Raw genomic sequence first — 12,190 nt, forward strand, 5'->3', positions numbered from 1 at the left:
TGGTCTCAGTGCTGGGAGTGTGCGATTGAGCGAACTTTATGCCGCATATGTGTTAGGTGGTTGTAAAAAAGGGGTTAAAAAGGTCTCTTGACAACATAAAAATAAATAAATGGGTACACAACGGTTCTTCTCTCCTGCGTTTGGTGTGCCCCATTTGCAGTACTACATTGCCATCGCATGTGAAATTCCCATTACTACAAAATAAGCAGGAAAAGGTCTCATGCACAACATGACATTCTTGGGGTATAAAAAAAAAAAATAAAAAATATATATACATAATGAAGGTTACTTTTTGGAAAATTAAAAGACGACTTACCTCTTTGACAGCATTTTTGTTTGCAACAGAGCGGGATCCAAGCATATATTTGAGATTTTGTGCAAGATAGTCTTGTGATGCATGTTTTTTATACTCCTCTGAGAAATAAAAGAAATTAGAGGAAAAATAAAGCAATATATTATTATTTAGGTGCCCATTTATAAAAGGCAGCACTATGCTATACAAATATGCTTAGTTTCAGAATTCCAAAGCATTCATTTTCCTTTCAAAACCATGTGGCTGGTCTCTGTCATGGAGTGCTCTCTTAGGAGGAGTAAAGACAACCAGCAGGGACAGAACAGCAATGAAAACCTGATGCGGAAGCAAGTGAAGATCATTGGCGTATCAGTGTCTACTTCAACGATTTCCAGCTTCCAGGGGCATTGACCGGGTATGGTATATACATAATTATATTGGTCCAATGTGACTATGTATAAACATACCGATGCCTGGAATTTCTTTTAAAGTGGTACTAAATTTACAAGTGAAAATCTACTGACAAGCAGGCTTTTCATAACAGAAGAGACCTTAGTGGTCTATTCTGTCACAAACAACGCCAGCGGGTGATGTGGTCTGAACTGAGCATGTGCGGCTCAGATTACATTTACGGCCTGCTCTGCGTGCCGGCGCGATGCGATGCACAGGAGCGATGTTCACCTGCGGCGCAGCAATCATGCACCTGAAGATCGGTAACCTGGAAGGAAGACTGGGCGAAGATAGAAGCAACCAGAGACCAAGGAGAGCATTGTCGGCATAGCGCTGGAGGGCTCCGTCTGCAGGTAAGGTTTTCATAAATGTACTAGTAAGCAGTGCATACTAGTACATTATAGGGCTGAAACAACTAATCGATTATGAAAATAGTTGTCAGCTATTTTCATAATCGATTAATCGGCCAGCCGATTAGTTGGCCTGCATACAGAATGCAATAATTGTTTACACATCAGGAAATACAGTGCAGCACACATACAGCTCAGTACACCGTCCATACATGTCAGTAAGTGCCTGAGAACGAGAATGTGCGAGGAGCAATGCCTCATGGAACATGTAGTCCCGGGCAGGAAGTGAGTGGGTGTAAAGGCAGAAGTTTTTTACCTTGTTATAGGGGCACACTATACTATAATTTGTAGCTTGCTATTGGGGCACTCTGAAGGCAGGGAGGAGCCAGAAGCATCGGTGAGGAAGCCTAGAAGAGAAGAATCTGGGCTGCTCTGTGCAAAGCCATTACACAGAGCAGGTAAGTATAACATGTTTGTTGTTTAACCACTTCAATACCACGGACGTCATATGACGTCCTGGGCTTTGAGTGGGTATATGTGAATGATGCCTGTAGTTACAGACATCATTCAGATATTGCCGGTTTCAGCCGGCGAATCTCTACACGTCCCCCCCTCCCGCCGCCCCCGTTACGATCGGTGAGGCGGAGAGTAGATCAGCCTGCGCCGGATGTAGATCATAGAGATTTCCGGCGGACCAGATGGTCCCCGGAGTCTCTATGATCGTCGGAGGCCGGGCGCGATGTTATGACGTCACGCCTGGCCTCCTCATTCAAAAAAACGGCGCCGCTTTGGCTGGGAAGCGGCGATGGTTTTATTTTATTTTTTTATTTCAGGCTTCCCAGCCTAGTGGTGAGATATGGGGTCTTATTGACCCCATATCTCACTATTAAGAGCACCTGACATGTCATATTGCTATTACAAGGGATGTTTATAATTAAAAAATATAACTAACAATAAAAAAAATTTTAAAAAATTTTAAAGCGCCGCTGTCCCCGTGTGCTCGCACGCAGAAGCAAAGGCATACGTAAGTCCCGCCCACATATGAAAATGGTGTTCAAACCACACATGTGAGGTATCGCCGCGAACGTTGGAGCGAGAGCAATAATTTTGGCCCTAGACCTCCTCTGTAACTCAAAACATGTAACCAGTAAAAAAATTTCAAGCATCGCCTATGGGGATTTTTAAGTACCGAACATTGGCGCCATTCCACGAGCGTGTGCAATTTTGAAGCGTGACATGTTAGGTATCTATTTACTCGGCGTAACTTCATCTTTCACAAAATGCAAAAACATTGGGCTAACTTTACTGTTTTTTTTTTTTTTTTTTTTTAAACACAAAACAGTTTTTTCCCCAAAAAAACGCATTCGAAAAATTCCTGCGCAAATACTGTGTGAGATAAAAAGTTGCAACAACCGCCATTGTATTCTCTAGGGTCTTTGCTAAAAAAACATATATAATGTTTGGGGGTTCTATGTAATTTTCTAGCAAAAAAAAAATGATGATTTTTACATGTAGGAGCAAAGTGTCAGAATTGGCCCGGTATTTAAGCGGTAAAAAAAAAAAAAAAAATATAATACTTTAAAAGACTGTGCAGGGAAGATCAGCATCTGAACCCAGAGAAGGTGAAGGCCGATAGACTGGAGGTAATAGAAGGCATTACAATTACATTTAAAGTAAACTTTTACATGGAGGCAAGCCACATTACGTGGGAGCAGGGCATATTACATGCAGGCAGAGCACATTACAAGGAGGCAGGGAACATTACATGCGCCCCGGTGTGAAAGGGGTCCAAATAAAAAATGTGATCTCCTAGTCTGATATTTACCAGATTCAACCTCCAATAGTATATACAGTATATCTCTTCTGTCTGTTATTCTCAGAGTAGATTAGAGAATTTTCTCCCTAAACATATAGTTGGTTATTTATATTTACCACTGCATAGAGATTTTTAAGAACACATTTTTTTAAACTTTACATATTAAATTATACACCACACTTTTTTAAGGTTATTATCCAATTAATCGAAACAATAAATCGGCCAACTAATCGATTATGAAAATAGTTGTAGTACTAGTACATTATGACCCAAGCCTGCAAGGGGACAGAAAAAAAAAAAAAAAAAAAAAAAAGGGGGGACTTTACTACCACTTTAACCACTTGACGACCGCCTCACGCCGATTTACGTCGGCAAGGTGGCACGGACAGGCAAAAATCACGTACATATACGTGATTTGCCTTCCGCGGGTGGGGGGTCTGATTGGACCCCCCCCCCGGTGCCCGAGGCGGTCGTCTTTTGTCCAGCGGCGATCGGAGATGAGGGGGAGGCCATCCGTTCGTGGCCCCCCCCTCGCGATCGCCGCCGGCCAATCAGATCACTTCCTTTGCTGCTGTATGCTAAACAGCAGCAAAGGAAATGATGTCATCTCTCCTCGGCTCGGTATTCCGTTGCAGCGCCGAGGAGAGAAGACTTCACTGTGAGTGCACCAACACTACACAACACAGTAGAACATGCCAGGCACACAAAACACCCCGATCCCCCCCCCGATCGCCCCCCCCAATCACCCCCCCGTCACAAACTGACACCAGCAGTTTTTTTTTCTGATTACTGCTTTGGTGTCAGTTTGTGATAGTTACAGTGTTGGGACAGTGAATATTAGCCCCCTTTAGGTCTAGGATACCCCCCTAACCCCCCCTAATAAAGTTTTAACCTCTTGATCACCCCCCGTCACCAGTATCGCTAAGCGATCATTTTTCTGATCGCTGTATTAGTGTCGCTGGTGACGCTAGTTAGGGACCTAAATATTTAGGTTCGACGTCAGCGTTTTATAGCGACAGGGACCCCCATATACTACCTAATAAATGTTTTAACCCCTTGATTGCCCCCTAGTTAACCCTTTCACCACTGATCACCGTATAAGTGTTACGGGTGACGCTGGTTAGTTTGTTTATTTTTTTTAGTGTCAGGGCACCCGCCGTTTATTACCAAATAAAGGTTTAGCCCCCTGATCGCCCGGCGGTGATATGCGTCGCCCCAGGCAGCGTCAGATTAGCGCCAGTACCGCTAACACCCACGCACGCAGCATACGCCTCCCTTAGTGGTATAGTATCTGATCGGATCAATATCTGATCCGATCAGATATATACTAGCGTCCCCAACAGTTTAGGGTTCCCAAAAACACAGTGTTAGCGGGATCAGCCCAGATACCTGCTAGCACCTGCGTTTTGCCCCTCCGCCCGGCCCAGCCCAGCCCACCCAAGTGCAGTATCGATCGATCACTGACACTTACAAAACACTAAATGCATAACTGCAGCGTTCGCAGAGTCAGGCCTGATCCCTGCGATCGCTAACAGTTTTTTTGGTAGTATTTTGGTGAACTGGCAAGCACCAGCCCCAAGCAGCGTCAGATTAGCGCCAGTACCGCTAACACCCACGCACGCACCGTACACCTCCCTTAGTGGTATAGTATCTGAATGGATCAATATCTGATCCGATCAGATCTATACTAGCGTCCCCAACAGTTTAGGGTTCCCAAAAACAGTGTTAGCGGGATCAGCCCAGATACCTGCTAGCACCTGCATTTTGCCCCTCCGCCCGGCCCAGCCCACCCAAGTGCAGTATCGATCGATCACTGTCACTTACAAAACACTAAACGCATAACTGCAGTGTTCGCAGAGTTAGGCCTGATCCCTGCGATCGCTAACAGTTTTTTTGGTAGCTTTTTATTGAACTGGCAAGCGCCAGCGGCCTAGTACACCCCGGTCGTAGTCAAACCAGCACTGCAGTAACACTTGGTGACGTGGCGAGTCCCATAAGTGCAGTTCAAGCTGGTGAGGTGGCAAGCACAAGTAGTGTCCCGCTGCCACCAAAAAGACAAACACAGGCCCGTCGTGCCCATAGTGCCCTTCCTGCTGCATTCGCCAATCCTAATTGGGAACCCACCACTTCTGCAGCTCCCCCCATTCACATCCCCAACCAAATGCAGTCGGCTGCATGAGAGGCATTTTCTTTATGTCCTCCCGAGTACCCATACCCAACGAACCCCCAAAAAAGATGTCGTGTCTGCAGCAAGCGCAGATATAGGCGTGACACTCGCTATTATTGTCCCTCCTGTCCTGACAATCCTGGTCTTTGCATTGGTGAATGTTTTGAACGCTACCATTCATTAGTTGAGTATTAGCGTAGGGTACAGCATTGCACAGACTAGGCACACTTTCACAGGGTCTCCCAAGATGCCATCGCATTTTGAGAGACCCGAACCTGGAACCGGTTACCGTTATAAAAGTTAGTTACAAAAAAAGTGTAAAAAAAAAAAAAAAAAAAAATATATAAAATAAAAAAAATAGTTGTCGTTTTATTGTTCTCTCTCTCTCTCTCTCTCTCTATTCTCTCTCTCTCTATTGTTCTGCTCTTTTTTACTGTATTCTATTCTGCAATGTTTTATTGTTATTATGTTTTATCATGTTTGCTTTTCAGGTATGCAATTTTTTATACTTTACCGTTTACTGTGCTTTATTGTTAACCATTTTTTTGTCTTCAGGTACGCCATTCACGACTTTGAATGGTTATACCAGAATGATGCCTGCAGGTTTAGGTATCATCTTGGTATCATTCTTTTCAGCCAGCGGTCGGCTTTCATGTAAAAGCAATCCTAGCGGCTAATTAGCCTCTAGACTGCTTTTACAAGCCGTGGGAGGGAATGCCCCCCCCCCCACCGTCTTCCGTGTTTTTCTCTGGCTCTCCTGTCTCAACAGGGAACCTGAGAATGCAGCCGGTGATTCAGCCAGCTGACCATAGAGCTGATCAGAGACCAGAGTGGCTCCAAACATCTCTATGGCCTAAGAAACCGGAAGCTACGAGCATTTTATGACTTAGATTTCGCCAGATGTAAATAGCGCTATTGGGAAATTGGGGAAGCATTTTATCACACCGATCTTGGTGTCATCAGATGCTTTGAGGGCAGAGGAGAGATCTAGGGTCTAATAGACCCCAATTTTTTCAAAAAAAGAGTACCTGTCACTACCTATTGCTATCATAGGGGATATTTACATTCCCCGAGATAACAAAAATAAAAAAAATGAAAGGAACAGTTTAAAAATAAGATAAAAAAGCAAATCGAGGGCAGTAATTTTTGCAGTAGACCTCCTCTGTAAATCTAAAGTGGTAACCTGTAAAGGCTTTTAAAGGCTTTTAAAAATGTATTTATTTTGTTGCCACTGCACGTTTGTGCGCAATTTTAAAGCATGTCATGTTTGGTATCCATGTACTCGGCCTAAGATCATCTTTTTTATTTCATCAAACATTTGGGCAATATAGTGTGTTTTAGTGCATTAAAATTTAAAAAAGTGTGTTTTTTCCCCAAAAAATGCGTTTGAAAAATCGCTGCGCAAATACTGTGTGAAAAAAAAAATGAAACACCCACCATTTTAATCTGTAGGGCATTTGCTTTAAAAAAATATATAATGTTTGGGGGTTCAAAGTAATTTTTTTGCAAAAAAAAATAACTTTTTCATGTAAACAAAAAGTGTCAGAAAGGGCTTTGTCTTCAAGTGGTTAGAAGAGTTGGTGATGTGTGACATAAGCTTCTAAATGTTGTGCATAAAATGCCAGGACAGTTCAAAACCCCCCCAAATTACCCCATTTGGAAAGTAGACACCCCAAGCTATTTGCTGAGAGGCATGTCGAGTCCATGGAATATTTTATATTGCGACACAAGTTGCGGGAAAGAGACAAATTTTTTTTTTTTTTTGCACAAAGTTGTCACTAAATGATATATTGCTCAAACATGCCATGGGAATATGTGAAATTACACCCCAAAATACATTCTGCTGCTTCTCCTGAGTACGGGGATACCACAGGTGTGAGACTTTTTGGGAGCCTAGCCGCGTACGGGACCCCGAAAACCAAGCACCGCCTTCAGGCTTTCTAAGGGCGTGAATTTTTGATTTCACTCTTCACTGCCTATCACAGTTTCGGAGGCCATGGAAAGCCCAGGTGGCACAAAACCCCCCCAAATGACCCCATTTTGGAAAGTAGACACCCCAAGCTATTTGCTGAGAGGTATAGTGAGTATTTTGCAGACCTCACTTTTTGTCACAAAGTTTTGAAAATTGAAAAAAGAAAAAAAAAAAAAAGTTTTTTCTTGTCTTTCTTCATTTTCAAAAACAAATGAGAGCTGCAAAATACTCACCATGCCTCTCAGCAAATAGCTTGGGGTGTCTACTTTCCAAAATAGGGTCATTTGGGGGGGTTTTGTGCCACCTGGGCATTCCATGGCCTCCGAAACTGTGATAGGCAGTGAAGAGTGAAATCAAAAATTTACACCCTTAGAAATCCTGAAGGCGGTGCTTGGTTTTCGGGGCCCCGTACGCGGCTAAGCTCCCAAAAAGTCCCACACATGTGGTATCCCCATACTCAGGAGAAGCAGCTGAATGTATTTTGGGGTGCAATTCCACATAGGCCCATGGCCTGTGTGAGCAATATATCATTTAGTGACAACTTTTTGTAAATATTTTTTTTTTTTTTTGTCATTATTCAATCACTTGGGACAAAAAAAATAAATATTCAATGGGTTCAACATGCCTCTCAGCAATTTCCTTGGGGTGTCTACTTTCCAAAATGGGGGGGTTTTGTACTGCCCTGCCATTTTAGCATCTCAAGAAATGACATAGGCAGTCATAAACTAAAAGCTGTGTAAATTACAGAAAATGTACCCTAGTTTGTAGACGCTATAACTTTTGCGCAAACCAATAAATATATGCTTATTGACATTTTTTTTACCAAAGACATGTGGCCGAATACATTTTGGCCTAAATGTATGACTAAAATTTAGTTTATTGGATTTTTTTTTATAATAAAAAGTAGAAAATATCATTTTTTTTTTAAATTTTCGGTCTTTTTCCGTTTATAGCGCAAAAAATAAAAACTGCAGAGGTGATCAAATACCATCAAAAGAAAGCTCTATTTGTGGGAAGAAAAGGACGCAAATTTCGTTTGGGTACAGCATTGCATGACCGCGCAATTAGCAGTTAAAGCGACGCAGTGCCAAATTGGAAAAAGACCTCTGGTCCTTAGGCAGCATAATGGTCCGGGGCTCAAGTGGTTAAGACAAGGCCTTTTCTGACACATAGATATATACACACACACACAGTTGTGCTCATAAGTTTACATACCCTGGCAGAATTTATGATTTCTTGGCCATTTTTCTGAGAATATGAATGATAAAACAAACATTTTTCTACTTTTGGCAGCTTTACCATCTGAGAAGATAAAGCGCCTCATCCACAAATTTTCTTCAAGCTGTCACTGATGTTAAAGAGGGCAGTACACGGTATTAAGAACTGGGGTATGTAAACTTTTGATCAGGGTCATTTGGGTAGTTTGTTGCCATGATTTTAAAAAAGGAAATACCAGTTGATTGATAATAAATGGCTTCAGCCAAACACTGTGTGAGTGAAAGAAATTTTTTTGTGTTATTCATATTCTCTGAAAAATGGCCAAGAAATCAAAAATTTTGCCAGGGTATGTAAACTTATGAGCACAACTGTTATATACACACACACACACACACACACACTGTATATTGTCAAAAGTATTGGGGCGCCTGCCTTTGCACGCACATAAACTTTAGTCAGCAGGGTTCATTACTGAGTTGGCCCACCTTTTGCAGCTATAACAGCTTCATCTCTTCTGGGAAGGCTGTCCACAAGGTTTAGGAGTGTCTATGGGAAGGTTTGACCGTTATTCCAGAAGAGTATTTGTGAGGTCAAGCACACTTTAACCCTTTTGTTGCCGCAAACGACTTATGTCGGCAACAGCATCAGATGTATACAAATGCCCAGCTGCTATAGCAGCTGGGAGTTTACCTATTAAAAAAGGTAAACTCCCGTTATCTCCTTAACTACCTCAGTCCAGGCCATTTTTCAGGTTTTCAGCGCTGACACACTTTGAATGACAATTGCGCAGTCATGCTACACTGTAACCATGTGAAATTGTTATCATTTTCTTCACACAAAATAGAGCTTTCTTTTGGTGGTATTTAATCACTCCTGTTTTAATTATTTTTTTTTTTTAAATTAGGAAAAATGACCAGTTACACTTACCGGTAACTGTGTTTCTGGGAAGTCTTCCAGGACAGCGCCCTGAGAGATGACTGGTCCACCCGACAGGAAACACAATCAGTCAAAGAGGTTAAAAGCCCTCGTCCCTCCCCGTGCTCCTCAGTTGTGACAAGGTATTGACGCACACCAGTGCACGAGAGTGAAGAAAAAAGACTAACACCACCACACTCTATATATTAGACATACCTAAACAGAACGGGTGGGAAGTAGGCCTGCCGTCCTGGAAGACTTCCCAGAAACACAGTTACCGGTAAGTGTAACTGGTCATTTTCTCGAGTCGACTTCAGGACGGCACCCTGAGAGAGGAGCAAGTAGCTCAAGCCTACCTTAGGGCGGGACAACCGCTTGCAGGACCTTCCTGCCAAACACCAGATCTTGAGGAGACAGTAACTCCACCCTGTAATGCTTCAGGAAGGTGTTCTGGCTTGTCCAAGTAGCGGCTTTACATATCTGCTCCACCGAAGCTCCGGCCCTTTCCGCCCAAGAGGTTGCCAGAGATCTGTGGAATGTGCCTTGAGGTTCCTAGGGGCTGCCTTACCGGAATGCTCATAGGCCAAGGAAATAGTGTGCTTAATCCATCTAGCTATGGATGCTTTACTTGCTTGTTGGCCCTTCTTTTGGCCGGAAAAGTTAACTAAAAGATGGCTGGACCTTCTAAACTCCTTAACTTCTTCTAAGTAGGATAATAAACAACGTCTGACGTCCAGACAGTGAAAAGAAACTTCCCTTTCATTTTTGGGATTGTTGCAAAAGGAAGGCAGCACTACTTCCTGAGTTCTGTGGAACTTAGATGCTACCTTAGGGAGGTACAGGGGGGTCCTGCCTAAGTATCACCCTGTCCTCTAATAAACGAAAAAATGGCTCCTTAAATCGAGAAGGCCTGAATCTCACCTACTCTCCTGGCAGATGTGATTGCTAGTAGGAAAGTCAACTTAAAGGTGAGGATCCTAAGGGGAATTTGATCTATAGGTTTAAAGGGAGCCTTAGTTAGACTTTCCAACACCAAGGTAAGATCCCAAGGTGGAAAGCTAGACATCTTGACAGGGGACAACCTCTGACTAAAAGGAATCTTTTGATCAGGGGGTCCAATGCAAAGCGTCTTTCCAAATAACAGGATAGGGCTGCGACCTGTACTTTAAGCGTCTTGGTTGCTAAACCCTGATCTGCACCATCCTGGAGAAATTCCAGAATGGCGGGGATCTCTTGATGAGAAGTTCCTCTCTCTTGACACCAGCGAGAGAACCCCCCCCCCACCCCCCAAGTCTTAGCGCAATAACGCCTTGTGACCTGCTTCCTGTTAAGAAGAAGAGTATCCACTACTGTGTCCGACAGGCCCTTTTTCTGCAGGTTCCGCCTTTCAAGAGCCAGGCCGTCAGCCTGAAGGGGAGCATAAGCCAACCGGAACTTCCAAACCTGGGCCAATGCATCTATCCCCTCCGTGCCCACTTCTCAAGCAAGGGAAAAGAATCTCTTTACCCTTCTGTTCTCCCTGCGGGCGAAGAGATCTACTTTTTTTTTTTTTTTTTTTTTTTTTGGGAAAACAAACTTTATTAAGATCAGGCAGACTCTATACAACAAATTTGAGGCCTATATATAAGTACATAAAATATAGTCACATATGGTACGTTTACATACTTTAGCACATTGTGTAGCTGGCATTACATATTAAAGATATACAAAGTGATAATAATCAAGTAAGGAGCTTCCAACCAGTACTTAATTACATAACGTATATTTGTGATTTTTAGCTGCTAAGTATTGATATTGTTTGCACACATTACTATACACAAGTCTCCCCGTCTCCCAACCACCCATCCCATATCCTTGAGTATTTATGACTACTACCCCTATGTTTGTAAATCAATTGTTTATATGGGAGAGAATTATTGACATCTCTCTTCCAGCTTGATATGGTGGGGGTTACGTTTTTTATCCATGTTTTAGCGATTACTTTTCTGGCCATAAATAGAACTTCGGATATAAATGTGGCTTGGTATTTATCAATGTCCGCGTCTGGAAGGAGACCCAAAATACATAGCTTTGGGTCTAATACTACAGGGGACCCCATTTGGTTGTGTAAAAATGTAATCACTTGAATCCAGTATGTTTGGAGGATAGTGCATTCCCAAATTAAATGATAGAAACTACCTACCTCACCCAAACAGTGAGGACATAATATATTGCGTGTGGGTTGAAACTTCCTTAGTTTGTTGGGGGTCAGATATGCTTGATGTATGATGTATAACTGCGTCAATCTATCAGACAGTTTTGGAGATGTTGCGTTTACATTTTCCAATATTTCCTCCCAATCTGAGTCGCTAACAGCTCCCACATCACATTCCCACCTTATTTTGGCCTTTTGTACCACTTCTTTTATTCTAGGTATCCTTATAGAGTAATACAGATTGGATATAAATTGTGATTCGGATCCCATTATTATATCTAAGATTTGGGGACATTCCAGGTTACAACTTTCATTCCTGAATTGAGAGCGCAGGGCATGCCGGAGTTGTAAATACTTGAACAATAATTTTTGCGGAATAGAATATTCATCCTTAAGAGTTTGAAATGCTTTAGGTCTAGAGTTTGTCATTACTTGGTGTAGGTAGATTATTCCATAATTAGCCCATAAAGTAGGGTCCGGTATTTTTTTAAGCTCTGCTAACTGGTTATTGGCCCATAAAGGGGTGTGAGAGTGAATATGCCCTAATCTAAGTTTTTTCAGGGCTATTCCCCATATTTTTTGATGATGATTAAGTACCCCATCATTGAATTGTGGACCTTTCCTATTAAATTGTCCTCCTCGTAATATAACTTGAAGCGGGGTAGTTAAGGGGCTGCCTGGACTACAAGATACTAATGTACTATAAACGCCGTTTTTCATTGTTATGGTAGTGATGCATATGTGACAGCTGTGCAGCTATATAATATTCCTGCAGATCTGGTAGAGATGTCCCTCCCATGTCTGTAGGGTTTTTAA

General features: G+C 42.5%; 1 protein-coding gene across 1 annotated transcript in view; it reads right to left on the minus strand.

The window, feature by feature from the left end:
- Nucleotides 1-12,190, minus strand: part of RPS19BP1 (ribosomal protein S19 binding protein 1) — a 49,379-nt gene that overhangs the window by 5,673 nt on the left and 31,516 nt on the right. The window contains exon 3 of the mRNA XM_073592624.1: nt 317-414. Coding sequence (XP_073448725.1) covers nt 317-414 — 98 coding nt within the window. The remainder of the gene's footprint in view (nt 1-316; nt 415-12,190) is intronic.

Source organism: Aquarana catesbeiana, linkage group LG07 (genome assembly GCF_042186555.1).
Source record: "Aquarana catesbeiana isolate 2022-GZ linkage group LG07, ASM4218655v1, whole genome shotgun sequence".
Lineage (NCBI taxonomy): Eukaryota > Metazoa > Chordata > Amphibia > Anura > Ranidae > Aquarana > Aquarana catesbeiana.